Raw genomic sequence first — 20,668 nt, forward strand, 5'->3', positions numbered from 1 at the left:
ATAATTTGCAACTAGGGATTGTAAAACTAAAGTGGGAAAAATGAAGATTTAGAACATAGCTGGTTCCTAATAACACAAATGTAGGACAGCCAAAGACTTAGACAGGGCTATGACTTACCTGGTTTTGGTTAGTTTTGTTGCCCCAACAAAAAATGCTGAAATTTTACATGTGTGCATGGCACAGGAAAACTTTCCAGCTTTCCAAGCCCCACCCCACTTGTTTATTTTAATCAATATTCTACTTTTTAACTGAACCTCTATTTTTGAATGAAAGTTTCTGTGTGTGTTTCACTTTCCTCTGCAAGCTCCCCTCCACCTCTGGACTGGGAAAAGTAAGGACTGTGGCCACAGAACGGTGGGCAAGGTGGGGGCACCAGGTCCAGGTCTCAATCATGATGCTGTGAGAGCAGTAAGAGACGCTCTGCATCTCCTGAGGAGGTAGCAGTGGACACGTGGTCCCCTCCTTGCCAGAAAACTCTACACAGGGGGCACATGGCCTGACTGCTAGGAGCTGCTGCTAGCTTCATCTTCATTCACTCTTGTAAGACATGGGGTGGGGAAAAAAAAGCAAGCTACCAACTTGCCAGGTTTTTTGTGTTCTTTCCAGCTGTTCCAGATACAATTAAATGATTAAATAGACATATGTCTGCCTCAAGTTAGTAACAGATCTTGCAGCAGAGCCCAATTCCATGCTGCAGAAACACTGAAGATAGCCAGCGTAGCTTTCTCTCTCCCTCTTTTTCCATGAATACCTTTTGTTGCCTAAATTTAAAGCTGATAATTTTGCCAGTAATATCTCATGTCTGTGAGCTTCAGATTGTTGCTAGACAAAAGAACATCTCTAGGACAAACAGGTTTTTAAGTGCACCTACTGACAGAGAAAAACTGCACCAGTAATGAGTCTCTACACATCTTAGGGACCTACCTCAAAGTACTCAAAAAGCTGCTAAATATCAATATGATGAACATAACGATAATTTTTCTTACTAGAAATGGTAATGGTTGTAAACCTTAGACCCAGGAAAGGAAGTACTATGTCGTTTACATGCTCCTACATGATTTTAAGCCTAATGAGGGGTTTATTAAGATTTACTATACGCAAATAAAAGGCTCACGGCTCAGAAGTTGTGCACAATTATTGACACAAACGAGCGGAGAGCTAGTCCTATTTTGTATGACACTGGCTGTGTGCGTACAGATACCTTCGCTCAGCCTTAGCACTCAGGAACCATCACGGCCTGCGTGCACCCATCCTTGTCACGTTTGAGCACATTTGTATATGTATCTCCAGACCAATTCCATCTGTATTTCTATGTCCAAACAGCTCTAAATCTGTCTGTAGTCACCATCCAAGGTCTGTAGCATCATAATTGCTGTTGAGTTTTGTCATTCCTGGTGACAAATAAGGTGAGTTTTGAAAAATAATTTTTTCTTCCTCATGGTGACGTTACAGGCTAGAGTCGAACCTGCTTGGAAACTGCTTCCATTTTCATGCTTCCCTGCGTTTAGATCTAACATGTAATGTTAAATGCTTACTTTCTTAGCATTGCCAGATTTTTGTTTTGGGGTTAGTTGTGAATTCCTGACCCAGTTTTTCTGATAAACACTCTCAGTCTTAGCTCTAACCCTCTCTTCAACGTACAAAAATTTACTTGTATCATTTAAAATTTACATCTAAAAGTAGGAAAATTAAAAAAAACCCCAAAACTGCAAAAGGAGAGCTTGTGACACGTCCACAAGCGCTGGGGCAGCGTGAAGCCGCCGAAGCCCACTGACCAGCTGCAACAGGCTTGCAGCGGCTCTGCGTTGTCGGCGCAGGACAGAACGGGTGACTGCCAGGGGTGGGAGCGGGTGAAACACCAGCCTGCCGCCAGTCTGGATACTGGGATTTGCTGGAGGCTCGCGAGCACACCAAATCCCCGGTGGGGCTTCGCTGGCACAACAGACCCCGACCAGCTGGCAGACATATGTGCTTCCCGCCCACAGGCCTGAGGGCTGCAGCCATGCCAGATCTCCAGCGAGGCCCTCACGGGCCAGACAGACCCAGCCAGCCGGTGGGACACGTGCCTGCCGCCCACCCATTGCCCGTGGTGCTCGTACACGTGCTCCCCAGGCACTGCGGCCTTGCGTAGGTCCTGACTGCCCTTCCCCACGGGGAGATGGGGACGGTCATGGCGGTTTCTGCCCCGCCGTGGCTTGCTGTTGCCAGCCGTTGCCGGCCACGGTGCCTGGCAAAACCGACTGGGCTCCCGGGGCATCCCCCGGTGTTTGTGTCCCTGATCTCCAGGATCTGCCCCCTCTTCCAGGATCCACACCGTCGTCCTTCCAGGCACCCTTCTTCCGTCCAAGGGCACTGGGTTTTGGGACACCTCTCCTCTCCAGAGCCCAGGCCCTCGGTTTCCCAGTCTAAGCAGTCTATCTGCAGACGTGCACTGCACGACCAGCCGCTGACTCTGTCTCATGGCTCTTTATTAACTGGAGGATTCAGGACGTGGCACTTCTGTTTAGCCCGGTCATTACCCAAATTTACAACCAGTCTGTGCTGGTTGCAGCTCAGGAGTTCAAAAGTTCAATTCCAGACGTTCACCCTCCCACACACATCCGATTATCTGCCTGATGCCATTAGATACTTCTCTGCCTACGACCATGACACCAAATGGTACGTCTGGCCTTCACCTGGCCATTTAGTTACTGGTAGAGATGCTTCGACAGAACCGTCTGGCATGTAAAAGCAGGTGGTTTAAGTATACTGTGGGATAATGAACAGTTGAACCGTACTGATGTACTTAAAAACATTGAAACGATTATGCTTCATTATTCCAACGTAAAGGCCTGAAGCCTTTGAGAGGGCTGAAAGGGAACGAGTTAAGGTGAGGACATGGCTGGGGCGTGATGCTCTGAAGGGAGCAAGGTCTCCACAGATGCAGTAGGGTGGCAGAGAGGGAGCCAGGAGCACACGTTAGAAACCCATACGCATCTGAGAGTCTGCGTGCGGTGCAGTGAAGTTGTCCTTGCTTACAGCCGGTTGGCACTAGACCCAAAATACAGCCAGGCCTGCGGGAAGCACCAAATTGTGAGGTGGGAGCAGTGAAATGTGGGGAGTGCTGCTCTCGATAGAAAACATGAAACAAAAAGTTGTTTTTAACTGCTCGGTGTTTGTGGAAGGAAGGTAAAACCGTGGGAGAGCAAGTTGCTGCTCTGATGCTGCACATCAAACACATCAAAACTGGCAGCTGAGTCCCTGCAAGAGGACAGGACCACCACCACAGACTGAAACAAAAAAAGCAGCTCAGGAAAGTACTGGAAGATCCCTGAATGAACCCGCTATGAAATACTGAAAATACGTTACACCCTGAAGTCAAAGAGCTACAGAGGGCAGACAATAGCTTGATACTGAGGAGATGACAGAAAATCCAACCTCCTGAGAGGAATCGACTCCCCCCACCAGCCAGTTTGAGTCCTAAAGCCAGGCAGAAGTCAAAGCCCAAGACTACCAAGCACAGCCCGCAGGGCTGAACCATTCCATGGACCATACAAGCAGCACACGAAGTATGGGAGAAGACACACCAGTGTTAATGACCTAAAAGTGGGGCCTCAAAAGGCAGAAATCTTATCAGGGGCTTTTGCAGGCAGGAGAACCTGTGTGAGGCTCCATGGACTGTGGGCTTTGTTTTTATTCACAGCTGGACTGAAACTGGATGCAGAATTTAAGTCCCATATTGTAATCTGTTCCCTGACAAGTCCCACTTACGCTGGGAAGAGAGTACGAAGAGAGTCGAGGACAACATAGAGAGCTGCCGTACTGGGTTTGTGTGGTGGGGTATTGGTAGCAGGGGAGGGGCTGCAGGGGTGGCTCCTGTGAGAAGCTGCTAGAAGCTTCCCCAGCTCCAAGTCGGACCTGCCTCTGGCCGAGGCCAAGCCCATCAGCGACGGTGGTAGTGCCTGTGGGAGAACAGATTTAAGAAGGGGAACCTGCATCACAGGAGGAGATTGGAATGTGAGAGAAACCCCTCTGCAGATACCGAGGTCAGTGAGGAAGGAGGGGAGGAGGAGCGCTGGAGGAAGGGATGCCCCTGCAGCCCGTGGTGAGACAGCAGGCTGTCCCCCCCCCAGCCCGTGGAGGGGAGCAGGGGAACAGACGCCCACCTGCAGCCCGTGGAAGACCCCATGCCGGAGCAGGTGGGTGACCGAAGGAGGCTGTGACTCCATGGGAAAGCCTGCGCTGGAGTGGTTTGTGCCTGAAGGACTGCAGCCCATGGAAGGGACCCATGCCGGAGAAGTTTGTGAAGGACTGCAACCTGCGGGAAGGACCCAAGCTGGAGAAGTTTGTGGAGAACTGTCTCCCGTGGGAGGGACCCCACACTGGAGCAGGGGACGAGTGAGGAGTCCTCCCCCTGAGGAGGAAGGAGCGGCAGAGACAACGTGTGAGGAACTGACCCCAACCCCCATTCCCCGTCCCCTGCGCTGCTGGTGGGGAAGAGGGAGAGAAAACCAGGAGTGGAGTTGAGCTGGGAAGGAGGGAGGGCTGGGGGGAAGGGGATTTGAGATTTGGTTTTACTTCTCATTATCCTGTTTTGATTTGATTGGTAATAAATTAAATTGATTTTGTTTTTTCCCCAAGATGACTCTGGTTTTTGCCTGTGACCATAATTGGTGAGTGATCCCTCCCTGTCCTTGTCTCAACCCATGAGCATTTAGTTATATTTTCTCCTCCCCATCCCACCACAGGGGAGGAGTGAGCGAGCGGCTTCGTGGTGCTTTGTTGCCGGCTGGGCTTAAACCACGACAGCTGCTCAGGAAGGGAGGGCAGGGAAAACTTGAGATCATGAAAGGGGGAGCAGGGATTTGTGGGAGGAGCAAAAGAGGGGCACCCAGGAGGAGAGAGTGTAGACCCTAACTGTAAAATCTCTAATATTCCACCTTTTAAGCACTCAATTCTTACTGCTGCCTTCGGTCCCACCAGCACTGCATCCATGTACAGCGGTCCATGAGAGCAGTGCCACATGCAGCTCCCTGAGCGCAGCTGTGCAGCTACGGAGAATTTCCAGCACGACTTGGGCTGAATGACTGATGAACGGCAGCCCTGCTGTGACGCTGGACTCTGGCCACCGGCCCGCTATGGGCACTAGCCTGAAAACTTAGCTTCAGGAGCAAAGAGATGCAAAGGTTTTGATCATATTTCTAAATTCACATACCTGGCATAAAAATATTAGGCTATACAATTAGAGATATAATATAATAATATGCAACAGAAGATGATTTTATAAATCAGGAAGCATTGGAAAGCTTATATCAGCAAGATTTAGGTTAGGATTTTAATCCATATTAAAAAAGGTATTTTGAACAGAATTTTCCACCTTACTTCTACTCACTTTAAAAACATATTAAAACACTACCCTGCATTTGTTGAGACAACATCACAGCTTTGATTCTAGCTTTAAATATTTTGAACACTGATTTTTAGGTAACATTTTCGTTCTATTCCTTATAGAAAAGAGCAGAAGCAAGATGCATTTTCATCCCTAATTACCAGTAGAAATAAAAATGAGGTGTGCTCTAAGACTGTGCTTTCGGATCTGAGCAGGTAGGTGCACATTGAAATTACAGTGTACCAAAATGGCTGGTCTGCAATAAAAAAAAAGTAAAAAAAAAAAAAAAAAAAAAAAGTACCTATCACATTATCACACAACCACAACAGTATTTGTAATAATAGGAAACTACTCAGATATAGAAACTTAATTTCTTATGTGAGAAATTAACTATCTAGAACATCTTAAAAACTGCTATTTTGACCCCTCAGTATATTTTCACAAATGCTAAAGGCTGGTCTGAGTTTGGATGGCTGACACAATCCAAGGAGATGATAGCATGTGATGATGTCAGTCATAAATAACTGCAGAACAAAATCTTGTATTTAAGCTTCTAGTGTGGAAAACCTGAGGTTCAAACCCAGGCCTGAGTTGCTTCCATGCTGCAAGCAGACCAGGAAGGTGAATATGGGATAACCACAGCTGAGCAGCCAGCCCTGACTCCTGGGGTCACACGTGAGAAGTCTCCTGGGTAGGCAGCACAGAAGCTTGAGTCCTGTTTCTCAGGCAAATATTGCTCTGACAGGTATGTTTATTCCTCAGGAGTGACCCCCCCCGCAAGGGAATCAGGAAGCATCCTGGGAAAGAAAACCTGGAATCATGCAAATTTTCACAAAGAAAAAAGTAATTCTTTTGAAAGCTTGCAAAACAAAAATGCCAGTGTACTTTTAAACATCATAGTATCTTTCTCCTAGCTCTCAATTATTTACTCCTGCTATTTGGAGTAACTTCCAGGAACAATTGCCTGAGGTCCAGCAGTGGTGCAAGCATAAATCGTTATCTGAAGCTGATCTTGAGCTGCTAAAAGTGAGGATAAGCACAGCAAAGTCTGCATCACCACCCCCACTCCCCCCAAGAAAAGGCTTCTCTGTTCCCCCAGTTGCTTTTTAAAAGTGCCAGTCTTCCCTCAGGCTTGCCAAAGCCATGCCATGCTGGGTAAATCAATCATCACATTCCAATACAAATCAAGACTCTGGCAAAATCTTAGCCCTACTACTGATACTGCGTGTTTTGCCACCGTCGCTTGGAGCTGAGTGAGGACTCCACAGCTTGAGCCCCACCGCAGCTCTGCTGTTGGCTTTTCTATATGTTTGACAAACATGATCCTGCTTCATGCCCCATGAAAATAAAGAAAAACTACCAACTGGTGCCTTCAGCCTGATGTGTGGCTGCGCAGCACAACCTTCAGAAGAAAGGAGTTAGTCACTTAAGGAAAAGTCACTTAACAGAATCGTGTATTAAGGACATCTTAAAAGTGCTTGATGCTTCATACCAGAAAGAAGTGAATGAGTGGTTCAAGTTTTTGCTGTAACAGCTTGTTGTAAAAGTCACACTAGAATAAAAGGAGTCAGAGCACTGCAAGAGTTTTTTTCATGATAACCTTCTTATTGGTTTTAACCAAAAGGATTGAAACAGGTAGTTAATTCTCCAAGTTGATGTCTTGCTGGAGAGGGTTGCTGCTCAGTGTCCTCAACAGATCTTTTCTCTCGCTTAGCCCTGGAAAGTCAACAGGATGTATTTAGGTGTTTTCCTGATGTACTCGGGTAGACAGAAAAAAAAACCACCTTCATTTTGTCCCCTGTCATCAGAGAGTCAACATCCTAAGAAAAAAGGCACCAGCTTGCTGTGACAACGTGCTTTTAGAAGTTGCATGCGTATCATTCATTAACACCATTAGTTAAACAGAAAAGCATTTGAATTTCAGGAAAGTACAAAGTGCTATAATTAAACCAAACAAATTTTTTAGGTGGTTTTAATAAATAAGAAACGAGAATGTACAACTCATTTATTAGGGGCTAGTAGGTGTAACAAAGAAAACGTGTTTAGTAAAATGATGTGACACATTTGAAACGAGCTCAGGCTGTAAGAGTACTTGCTGCCATCAGTAAATTAATTAGATCCCCAGAGATCAGAACACATTTCAAGGCTCCTTTTTGTTTTCAGGCTTCAAGGTGTACGTGGTTTGTTGGAAGTTCTGCGTGCTTAAAAACCACAGTAGATTCAAAGAAAAGAGAGGAAAAAAAGGAAAGGAAAAGCTTTACAGATTTGTGGAGTGGGCTTGGCTACTGAGAGAGGCTGGCATTTCCAACCAACAGATCAGGCTGCTGCATTTGTGACCATGTGGGATTTGCTCACAAATGTATTTTTCTGGCCTGGCCTCACAGAGAGTGCTGCTTGCTACCCCTTCCCATTAGCCGACAGCAACAGTAAGCTTTCTCAGGTAGTCGCCTATTTATCGGCACATCTGCTTACAAATGTAAAATGGAAACACTAGAATAAAACAAAGCGTGTGAAATGCACACAGATGGATAAGGGTATGCTTGATGGAATAAATTTAGGTGAATTGAAATAGCAGGGGTGTTGCAATTGCCGTTAAGAAGATAACCATGTCAAATGAAGGATTACCTTTCATTTGATGTTTCTTCCCTTGTGTGCAGTTCTTCCCAGATGAAACCTGAACTAAGAAAATCTGGATTTCAAAGTGATTCTCTACCTATTCGACTAGAGCTGAATCTTCATTAGGTTTTTTTGCATCTTTTTAAAAATCTCTTTATAGCACAAGAAAAGTAGATTTCAATTCTACAAGCTTTTCTGTGCCCTGCTTGAACACCCTCTCGGTCTTTACTTCTGCCCAGCAATGCAGAACACCTTTTAAATACCATAGGCTTCAGCTACTTTCCAGCCATCCCTTCACTCCCTTTTTTAATTTCATGGCATGGCTCTCTCTGACCACTGTAGAAATTTAGTCCTTACCCGCAGTGAGCTTCTAGCAGCATACATGGTGAATGGATGCTTGCTCCGACAAGAGCAACCTAACCCTCCCTCCACCTTTGAATAACAGAAACCTTCTGGTTGTGACTTGGCACACACTGCTGCAAAAATCGTTAAAAAAATACATTAAAAAAACAGGCCTGGATTATTATCCATCTAGGATCTATTCAATTTCTTAGTAGTCCGTATAATGAAAAGACCATTATACTATTCCTTTCGTATCAGGATTTCCTGTCATCTAATTTTACATAATTCAGTAATCCCACGACACAATCATAAATCCCTTGTTTAGGTTGATTTCCTCTATTGTTTGTGTCTGTGTGTTTTGTTTTACACACAGATACTTAGGATTTTTTTCTGCTGGACCAGAAAGCTGTGAATTGCATTTACACAGAATTAAGATACCCTTCCTTATGAATACCTACATACAATACCATACCCTAAAAAGGTCAAAAAAAAAAAAAAAAAAAAAAAAAAAAAAAGAAGTTGGTTATGGTAAATGTGTGAAAAAGTGGTCAAAAGAGGTAAATATAAACCAGCATGCCATACTTCAAACAGACCAAATCTTTCCCTGGAAGACAAATTAGACAGACAAGGCAGAGATTGGGACTTTAAAATATCCATATTGGTATTTCTAAGTGTTAATACTCACACTTCTGAATTTCTGGTTGGGCCATTGTGAAAACAGATACTACATAAATTATAGGCAAGTTGAATCTATATGTTGCTGAGATACATTTTCTTTCCAAAGTAAATCTTGTAAAATGTTAATCTTGAAAGGTCTACTTGGGGATGAGTTGTCAATCTTTCTTGAAAATCTACATTATGAGTCAAAACAGATCTTTGACAGCATAGTACACTTATTAAAAAAAGACTGAATGTGCTCAGAATCTCATTTTCATATTTCATCTGTTAAAAAACAAAATTTAGGTAAAACTGAGAACATGACACATTTGAACTTTTACAGTGAGGCTATTTTTAAGTTAATGATTTCCTTACCAAAGACCAAAAAAAAAAAAAAAGAAAAATTGTATTTTAAACTAAATTAATGAAGTTTATTCCAGCCATTTAGGGACCAAAGGAAGGTTGTTACTGAGCATAAGATGGAGTGCAAGATGATCACTCAAGTGGGGGCCTTGACAAGGTGGAGGAACCTCCTGAAGTCTGAAGAAGAAGGGAAAGCCACAGGACAGACTGGGGGTGGACTGGCAGGGGAGAAGCTCTGCAGAATTGGACCTGAGGGTCCAGGGGAGCAGCAGGCTGGTGGGCTGCATCACCAGAGGGTTGCCAGCAGAGCAAGGGAAATGACTGTTACCCTCCACTTGGCACTCATGAGGTCCCATCTGGAGCACTCTGTCCAGTTTTGGGACCCCCCCAGTAACAGCAAATACCTGGAGAAACTGGAGAGGGTCTGGTGGCGAGCCGCTGCGATGGGTAGAGGGCTGGAGCATGTGCTGTGTAAGGAATGGGCTGGGGGCACTGGGCTTGTTCTGCCTGGAGAAGAGGAGGCTAAGGAGGTGATTGATTGCTGTCACCAGCAACCTAAGAGGGGTTATCAAGAAGACAAGAGGGAGTCTCTTCTCAGAGGTGCACCGTATAGGGGTGACAAACAACAGTTGCCAGTCGTGGCGAGAGAAATTCTGATTGAACACAAGGAAATTATTCCTCAAAGTGAGAGCAACTCAGCCCTTGAACAGATGCCCAGATGTCAAATCTCCCTTCATGGAGGTGGTCAGAGCGCTCCTGGAGAAGCCCTCGAGCCACCTGAGTGAACTATCCCTGGTTGCAGTGCAGGGACGGAGCCTGGACCAGACAACCCCCTAGAGATCCCTTCCAACCCGAATTATTCTACAGTTCATTATTTCATTCTGGGTTACAGAAGTTACAACATACTCTAATATGCCTTTTAAGGCAACATTCCTTCCGACACTTACGAGATGTTGGCATGTTGTTTTAGTCGGGTGTCTAGCAGTGCTTTGGCATGCAAGAGGAAAGAGACGCTCCACACAGAACAGTGCAAGAGCAGAGGATATAACTCTTCATAAGCAATACTACTTTTTATGTTGCAAAGATACTTCACTTTTGAAGAAAAAATGTGAGAGGAAACCCCTATCCTTCAATTGATTCAGTATATTTTAAGTGTTAAAATTAAAATAGTATAAATATATATTATTTATATTTGCTATAAATATAATATATATTCTTTATATTTAATAAATAAGTATTAAAATGTTCTCCCTTACCCTGAGCATGAATTTTGGTATGTGTAAGAAGAAACTTGTGGAAAAAAATGACCAGATAATACTAAGAAGCCTTAAAAAACATATGGAAATTAGAACCATTTGAAAATTGAAGTCTTATGAAGAAATATATATACTTAAGAGACCACCTTTTAATCACAATATCAAAAAACCCCAAATAAACAAGTAAGTTTATATTATCAATTTCTTTGCCAGTGCTGCAGGTGGCTATCGTAAAGAAAAAAAAAAAGTTATTCAGCTCTCAAAAGACTGTAAATAATAATTTCACTTTCAAACATATGCCGTAAACTGAGGCATCATGTTGTTTAGCAGCTTTATAAAAATTACACCGAACATTATTTATCTGAGTTTAAGAAATTCACTTTGAGTCCTTAATAGCCACAATAGTATTACAAATATTTATATACATTGCTTTCATTGAAGAAAGAGTTGATTTAAGTGCTACACTGATGAAAATGATTTTACAACCACATCTGTTTTCATTTGTTTTGCATTCATGCTGTATTATTTTAAGTGTTTCAATATTATCAGTATACTATCTTCTGGCTGTATACTGACAGGAGGATCTGTTTATCACACGAACAATCAGTAGAACTGAAAAGTCCAGTGTGTGCTAAGAAAAAACTGCAGTCTGGATACCCCAGAGTATATCAACAGCAAACCGCACGCGTTTGGGTTGGTGCCCTGTGGGATTTACCCCATCAGCTCTAGGTGGCCCCAAGCTTTGTGCTGCCACCTCCATCTCCACTTCTCAACCCAACTGCATTTCCAATACAGAATTCCAGCAGAAAACACACAACCACCCTCAAACTGCCTACGTCTTTAGGCTTCTGGCCAGTTTCCCACACAAAAGTTTAAATTTGTCCACCTCTCGTGTACTTTTTCATTCCCCTGCCACACGTTTTGCACCATTATGCGTAATACGTTGCCTTTTCAACACAGCGGAGGAAGGTTCTGGCCAGAGAGACATTTTGATGGGCAGGGTAGAAAGGGAGGTACTGACTGATTGGTTTCAGGCAGCAGCTTTTCCCGTGACATATACAACCTATGTTTCAGTTTTGTCACTAAAGGCAAGAAAACATCACGGCCAATCCATGTGAAACCTGTTGTCTGCATCCTGACACCAGAGACCTACAGAAAACCGGTGTACGGACAATAGGGCATAGTATGTGTTTATGCAGCTTAAGACTAATGCATCCACAAGTGATCTTCTATGCTCTTAAAAGGCCTGCCCATAAACTAACAAGTCTTTAAAATACTTATAAGTTGTATGAGAAAAGAAAAAAAAATATGGAGAAATACATTTCTGTGATGTTTCCTCGACCTGATTCCTTTTTGAATTTATATAAAGAAATAATGTACTGATTTCCATACAGTCAAACATCAATTTTCTAAGTATGGCATGCTGTTTATGACAACCATCTCCTCAGACTTTATTTCTTTGCCTCAATCAGTCCACTTAAAATCAACACTGAAATTTTTTTCAGAGGCAGTGGAAATTATAAAGTTGTTTATATTTTTGCATTCAATTTACTATGCATTGTAACCACTTCTGGTTTAGATAGATAATGTTTCTGGGAAATCAAACAAAATGAAGATACAAATCTAAAACTCTGTGCAAAGCCTGAATTCTTCAGACTATGTGTGATCTTGTGTAATAAAAGCATATGTAGCAACTTTGATCAGAGACAGCCATAATGCTTCAATGCCAAGCGTGAAAACTAAAAATTCGTAACTTTTTCAGAGGGGAAAATAGAATTTAAGAGCAACAAAAAATTAACATCACTAACTAGTAACATGGAGTGCATCTCAGCTATGTACAACTGAACTTGTTTAAATTGAATTTTAAAAAGCACCAAGATTTGGTAACTACACAGAATCATGGAATAATTTAGGCTTGATGGGATATGTAGAGGTCACCTAGCCCAAGCCCCTGCTCAAAGCTGGCCCAGGGCTGTGTCTGATCAAGTTCAGACCATCTCCACGGATGGAAACTCTATTGTCTCACCAGACACCTTATTCCAGCGTCTGACCACCCTCATGGGGGAAACATTTTCCATTATGTCAAATCACAATTTCCCATGCTCCGACACGTGCTCATTGCCCCTCACGCTATCACTGTGCACCTCTGAGAAGAAAGGACTTGCTTAGACATCAGCAAGTCCAACTCTAAAAACCAGGACACGTCAAGTGACCACAGTCCGTATGGAATAAAACTGTCTTTAGCAGGATCTTTCCATTGTCGGGGGAAAATCTGCCTGTTCTATGCTCCAGGCTGTTGTCGCTGGCCTTTTGGCATGTCCTGAGATTTCTCATTAATGCCAGCTCATTTACCTCAAACCACTTAACAGTTTCTGGCATGGATGTTTCCCCTTCCACCAGTTCACTGATCATTTTATCTGTAATTTAGTTTCTCTATTCATAAAACAGGAGTACAGATACGGTTTTGCTTCTCAAGCGCACTTGGAGCAGAAGGAGCTGATGTTTGTAAGGTCTCAGATTGCACGGCTTGGAAAAGAGGATGAAAAAATGCATAATTGTATATTTACTGTAAGTATTAGCATCTCATGAATATGGCTTGAGGTTATCTACTGGACGTAAGGAGACAGTTCAGCTAATTCATTCAGATACTATCATGAAGCAAAATCCTCTTAAAACGCCTTCTGTAATCACACGGATCACTTAATACAGTGTTTTAACATCACAAAGGGCAAGCAAGGGCTATCCAGGCCTAAGAAGTCTACTTGAACAGAACTAAATGTACTTTTTGTTTGTGGTTCAGTAGACATTACCCACTATCCATAAAAGTTACAGTCACCATTCTTGTGCTTTAAAAAGGAAAATCAAGACAGAATATTTTTATGAAATTAGGGCATTCATGTGATTTGCTAGAACTAGGGGTGATAGTGTTTGTAATATGGTGCAAAATTGAATTAAATAATAAAATGAACCTATCAGTGTTTATACAAGTCTGATGAAAGGTACTCGTGCTGCCAATAATTTTATATATCATGATATAATTTTATGAGGTTAAAAAACATGTTGAAACCCAACAGGAAAGGGAGTAAAAATAAGATGTAAAAAGCATTCTTAAGGGGTGCTCTACTAGAGTTTCCCAAACAGAAGATTTCAATCTTATCTTGTTTCTGCCAGGTGAATAACTGTTGTGATTTTAGGAAAAAAAGAAGCCAGCTCCTAACTTCGACTTAAGCAAATCTGTGACTTTCTATGTGACTTGTCAAAATTAACTTTGTGAAGGCAATCTGTGTTAACAGAGCCTGATTTAATCTCAGTCTAAACAGACAGTGAATATCACTAAAGCCTATTATAATGGTCAAAAGTACTGGGGAAAAAAAAAAAAAAGAAATTAAATTATTTAAGTTGGAAAACTGACAAAATTGAAAAAATTATCTGACACATTGTGACCAACCCTCATGGGAATAGTTTCTAACTTTCGAGTATTTTCTACACAAAATTTTTTTTTCCCACATATTTTTTTAATGAGGACTAATCAAAGAAATCTTAGAGGCAACAGAGCGCTTTCCTCCCGTTGTCAAGAAGTGGGAGCATGGCTTCATTTTATGTGAGTAGGATGTAGGGAATAAATCTTCCGCTCTCCTCAACTTTATACTAACTCTCTTATAGATACTAAATAGCCACAGGAATGCCAGCTCTATGAGTATAGAATGAATAGGCAAGCTTTTACTGAAGTTGAATGCTTCAGGATTTATTTTCCAAAGCCAAGAGCACATCTCAGTGCATATAACAAGCAAATCTATACCCATCTTGCTAGTCATAAATGAAGCAGACCAAGGCAATATTGCAGAAAATTATTAGTATTACAAAGAACAGCTACAGCTCATTTGTCTCTCCAGAAAAGAGCAAGCCTACTTTGGTTCTATGACACTTTATGAAATGTGAAGTATCATGCTAGTATTCATGAGTAATATTACCATTTTGGTTTCCCTTGTACACTATGATTTAATCTTGAATACGCATCTTGAATATTAGTGCTAAGCTGCTGCACTGCCTGAGATGTCTTCATGCTGATATCCCATAATAAAATCTTGTGCAATTAAGACATATTTCAACACGAAGTGGATTCCAGCTGGAAGACAGGAGAAGGGAGAGCAATGCTCCCCTTGATTAGCGATGATCAGGCACTGTTATTCTGAGATGCCGTTCCCTCCACGTACACAAAAACGTACCATTTGCACATCTTTCGAACATCTTCACGCGCTGCCTCTGCACCTGCGACCCCAGTACCCGTCATCAGCCCAGACCCTAGTTAAGCTTCTTCCATACTGTTGGCCACTGCCAGGGCAACGACTGTGGGAAAACAAAGCCCCATCAATTAGATGGGACTTCTTTTACCTCCTAACAAACCTTAATGCCTCACGGGGCTGTGTAAAGGAGCCCTTTCCTCCGTGATGTCTCTGCCCCTTCTGACAGCCACACAGTGCCTGGACAGTCAGCGTATACTCTAACCATCAAGCACCTTAAGTAGGGAAATTTGGTGCATCTGCTTCTGCATTACGGATTGTCTTTAAAATCTTGATCATTCGTTTTGAGCTTTGACAAGCAGCTGATACTTTTCATCAGTTTTCCCCTGGGTGCATCTGAGAGGTCAAATGGCACACGGAGTTTGGAAAGAGTGACCGGCTCAGGTCAGCAGTTCAACTAAATGTTTAAGTCCAAGCTTTGCACTGGTGGAAACAACTGCCTGTAATACTTTAAGAACAAGCAGAACACAGCAAAAAAAAAATCTCAGGGATGAATTAATCAGTATTTATTTTGCCTTCCTGTTTGGTTTTGGGTTGGGGTTTTTTTTTTTTTTTTGCCAGGATAAAACAGATCAAGGTCCTTTGTTTGAAAAATATTTGATAAAGATTCTCCAATATACTTCTTTGTTGTTTTCTCCCCTTACCTTGCAGCTGCAGATGGTTTGCTCTTTACAGACACACATCAAACTCATTATTACTGGACAGCATTAAAGCTTCAATTAGTAAGAACAAACACAGTCAAGCAGATGATCATGTACTTTCTTTTTAACATTTTTTTCCCCTTTTCTTCAGTGATATTGTTAAGGAAAACTTATTACTTACCCAACATTTTCTGCATCTTCATCACACTCAGCCCTATATTTGCAAACTCCACATTTTGAGTGTTTTCTCTGAACTTCTGTCCCAGATCCTTCATACTCTAAAAAAAATAAGGTATTGTTAACAGAAAGTATGATTTTAATATTAAGCTCTCATTTTTGCTTACCTAAATCCATTTGCCTTCAAGTATATTGTCAACATGAATTTATCATATACTGAAGCTATTAACCTTAATAGTGCTCCCTTTTTCAAAATCAGGCAATTGGAGGGTGGTAGAACTGTACCAGTGACAAAAAAGCATCCCTGAAAACACTAATGCTTCATTGATTGACTCTTACTTTATTCTTATTTCAGTGATTTGTATCTACTCTCGCCCCACCAGACACACAACCAGCATTGACAGGTGTCCCAGTCACATTTACTCTTAATTGGCACTGATAATGTATAAACCCTGTGCCTTTTAATGTCCTTGAATATTAGGTAGTGGGGATTTGAATGCTATTTTCTTTGACAGTCTTTAATTACAGAAATTAATTTTACAGTATTAAATAATTAAATAATTAAGGTTACTGCTTGCATTTTTCCCCCTTTTGATTCCCGACGATAGGACTAGACTGTGCTCCTATCTCATACATCTATTGTATATTTTCCAGATTACTCTCTTTAGTTGTACAAGACAAAAAGAAAAAAAGTCATCTTAACAGGAAACTGGTAGAAATGCTATGTATCCTAAAAAGTAAAACTAGTATCTCAAATAGTCTGATCCTAAAAACATCTGCACCAATCTTACTGCTGACATGAACATCAAAACTCTTCACCAAGTCAAAGAGAAATAAACTATACTCTTACTGTTTCACTACCAGTAGTTACTCCTCTTTTTTATTTTAACAGTGATAAGGGAGAGCTAGATATTTGAAAAGAAGGAAAAGAAGCATAGAAATCTGCAGAGGGAGTTGAGAACCATTTAACGAATTGCAGTATCGTGGTGGTGTACGGCTGACTACACAAGGCTGTCAGATGGAAAGAGATCAAAGTGATTCCTTTCCTCATAGCAGCTTTATGTGCTGTAGCAACAGCAAATCAAACACCACCAATTAAACAGCTGCATTTACATTCTTTAAATGTAAATAGGAAAAAGAAATCCACAACAGTCCTTCCTAATTTTCCTGGATCTTGGCTGAAGGGAATCTCTCCCTCCTACCTGTGGGGCTGCGCTTGCATGAAGAATAGTGCAGGTGAGCCTCTCAAATTAACTTCTGTCTAAAGCATGCTGTGCATTTTTCAAAGATTAATACACGTCAAACTTTAGTACAAAATTCCCACTGTAGAAATTCTATCAGCACTCTTATTAAGTCGCAGTAGAGGTCATTTGCTTTTATCTTTACAAATGTACATCTTATTTGATTTTTCCTTCTTTCTAGATACCACATTCCTATGCCTGTGTTTGGCAACCTAAAGTGTCAGATTTCACTTTTCCATGCCAGTAAATGATCCCCTACAGTTTGAAAAAGTTAAAAGAATGGCACTGCTCATGGCTTTCATTCGTGGTACTTCCACTTCTTTTGCTGTTCTTATGATCCTCGACACCCCCAGCATGTTAACACCCTCAGGAGTTATGGGTACAAGAGCTGGACACACTGCTCCACAAGAGTTGTCATCAAAGCCAAATACCATCTATGATATTCTTCAGTTAAAACACCCAACAATCATATTAATTTTTGGCCATTTTTCCGCACTGACCATTATTATTCACATTCACTTTATTATCCACCTTATTCCCCAATTTCAGGGTCATCAGTCTGTAGGAGAGAGGCTGACATTGAGGAAAAATCACCTAGATCCTGGACCTGCTACATATAACCCTGTCCTCAGACATTAAAATCCCACCTGCTTGTGCATACTGTCAGCTCAGTGACCCATCCTCTGTCACCAGCACTGACTGGTTTGCTCCCAGGTCACCACTGGAAGGAGTCATGAGGCCAAGAACAGTCCCTAGAAATGCACTCATTTTGTAACGATTCCTTAACATTTAACAATCCATTGATTGGCGATATTTTTGCACATTAGATGTGCGCTGTGTGGATGTTGTGCCCTCTAGTTACTTAGACTTGTATGAGAGATTGCCTGTGAGAAAGGTTATGGTTTTGATGTGGTACACTTACATAAAATGTTCTGTGGTACAAATGCCTTTCTTGGAAAAATAAGTTTAAAAAAAAGGTAAATTTCTCAATAAAGGTTTTCCATTAACCCATGATGACTGGCATTGTGTTTTCCCCTTCCTTAATTCTGTACTCAATTGATTCTTCCTCCTTCTATTCCACTGCTTTGCTTCTGATGGATGCCAGAATGAGAGGCTGTAGCCGCCCCAATCATCACATTTATCTTTTCTCAAAATATTTGTACATTATTTTTCATTGTTCTACTGAAGAAAAAGAGACAAAAAGAAGTCATTGTCAGCCCAGAGAGTTCTTTACCACCCATTTTTAAAGCTTTCAGGTGCAAGCCAGCCAGACCTGCTGGTTACAAAACACCTGTCTTCAACATTTGGTGCTTAATATCCTTCTGCAGTACTGCTAGCATGGAAAATATTTCATCATATCCTATATATACTATCTGACTTGACTGCAAATACAACCAGAATGGTTTACACAGCACTTTCGCTGCACTATTAGCATTTCAATTTTGTAATGGAGCAAAAGAAGCAACACGTACACACATGCACACGCACACCCTTCCTCATGGGCTTTAGTTCTGCCCCCTGTGAATGCCCCGACACCTTTTCATTTTCACAAACAGTAGTCCGCAACTACTTGTTCATTGGTTCTACATGCTAGCCAGTGTGAACTTCACTCTCTCTCTCCTTTCCTCCTCCCCTAAAATTGCTTTCTCTATCTTTTTAAATTAGGTTTGTTTTAGAAAAAGTGTGGCCTTTTTTTCTTGATCAGGACTTGCTGGACCTCACGTATATAGAATTATTTATCTGTACTGTGTTTTGTTTGCATATAATAAATATGTGCAAGTCAAGAACACCTGCACCTCAGGTACTATATAATTTACACCTGTCAGGAAGAGGTGTAATACAGATGAATGTGTATTGATGCAACATTTCCAAGTTAGGCGATAGTCATCTGTAAATTTTAGAAGCTTCTTTCATCACTAGCTGCACGATGTTTTAGTACTAGCAGCATGAGACACTGCATATAATTTAGTCTGAAGTCCTTCAAGAAAACAGAGCTTTTCCCACCCATACAGAATAGATGAATACTGTTTTTCAGCCTGAATTGGTAGCAGACATTTTCAGTACTCCACTTGTGTGCTGTTAAAATAAGTTAACCCATTAATATTTGACAGCATAAGTTTCTCTGGTGCAAATGTCTCCAAACAGGCAATGCATCCCTTGATAGACTGCCCCTCCCTTCTCCTTTCTCCCCCACATTTGATTGTTCCTAAATAGGTTATAGCCATTAATTTTAATATTCCAATCAATCAGATCTTCCCAGCAGGCTTCAGTAATATCAATTAGGTCAAAATATGCTCCCAAATAAGCAATTCAAGCTCCTCTTGTTTATTATGCAGGCTTCTAATGTTGATGTATAGAAGATTACAGAATTTCTTCTCCTCACTTTCGTTGGTATCTTGATTAATTCTGTTCTTTGACATCTTAATTTCACGTTGAGTGAAAGCTCATTTTCCCTCTTTTCAGCTTCCTCTCATGTTTCAGGGCAGCACCTCATTAATGCTCTGTCCTTCAAAAGAAATGAGGCACAAGGATGGGATCTGTGACTCCCAGTTGCCTCTCTGAGCTGCAGTGCTAACACTTCTCCTCGAGTCATTATTCCTCTGCAGAAGATGGCCAGCTATATCTTAGGAGCTGCAGGGCAGGAGCCTGCAAATGGACAGTAGCTCTAGAGGAATTGGCCAGCGGTAAATTGCTTCCCTCAGCAACTCATTTGTGTGTTCCTACAACGGTAATACGGCCGGGTTTCTGCTGCGGGCTTTCAATCAGGCTTGAAGCAAAAGCATCAGTCTGCGTCAAGGTGAAGTTTGGTCTGCCCCGAGGCATGGGTGGAAAGGGAGCTCTGCTCTATGTATGTATTTATCACCGCTCACAGTGAAGCAGGGGGAGCTTGTGGAGAGCTGCAACTATACACTAGCCAGGTACAGAGGGAATAAAGATCCCCTCGTCTGGGAAAGCCCCTCTGAAAACCAATTCCTATCTGTTTGGGGAGTATAGTGGTTTTTGCTGTATCTCATGGGAGGAACTAGTCTCAAAAAAGATTTTGGAAAACTAGGAAGGGCCACGGCAAATCCCCTTCTGCACCCTAAAGTACGGAAGAACCCCACCGTGATCAGACTGTGATTCCTTCAGTACAGCTAGCACTGGAAATTCCTCTCAAAATAACACAGTCCACAGCATCACATGTTACGGGCTGCAGTTCCCTGAACAGTTTAGTGACTTATCCTCTCTTCCACTAATTTTTGGGGCAACTTTGATGACGTATTTAGTTAAAATGGAGATTGTCCCCATAATTTAAAACAAAGCTGCAAACTTGCTCTTTTGTATATATTTAAAGCAAGTGCAACAACTACTCTTAGCTATCCCAAATTTTTGGGAAGCGATGTCTTGAACTACCTTGACCACATTGCTGGATTGTACGCAAAAGCAGTATTTACCAGTGTGGAAGGTCCTGTTCTCTTATCCAGCTACCCAGCTGGCTTAGAAGCAAAGCCTGTCTTGGTATAGCCAGGGATCTATACCTGGCTGAAAGTTATTTTCCCTGTGCAGTATGGACCACACACAGCAGCTGTAAGCATGCTCCAGCAAAGACACCAGCCTTTGAAGTCTGATTTTGCAAGAAGGGGCATTACAGGTTTACCACAAGGATGCTTGGTCTATTAGTGACTGAGGTGCCTGGAGGAGGGGAGTTCGAAGTTTGATACCCTA

General features: G+C 42.0%; 1 protein-coding gene across 1 annotated transcript in view; it reads right to left on the minus strand.

Moving 5' to 3' along the window:
* Positions 1-20,668, minus strand: part of TMEFF1 (transmembrane protein with EGF like and two follistatin like domains 1) — a 127,558-nt gene that overhangs the window by 14,756 nt on the left and 92,134 nt on the right. Inside the window, exon 5 of the mRNA XM_030012313.2 lies at positions 15,727-15,823. Within this exon, the coding sequence (XP_029868173.1) occupies positions 15,727-15,823 (97 nt within the window). The remainder of the gene's footprint in view (positions 1-15,726; positions 15,824-20,668) is intronic.

Source organism: Aquila chrysaetos, chromosome 4 (assembly GCF_900496995.4).
Source record: "Aquila chrysaetos chrysaetos chromosome 4, bAquChr1.4, whole genome shotgun sequence".
NCBI classification, from domain to species: Eukaryota; Metazoa; Chordata; class Aves; order Accipitriformes; family Accipitridae; genus Aquila; species Aquila chrysaetos.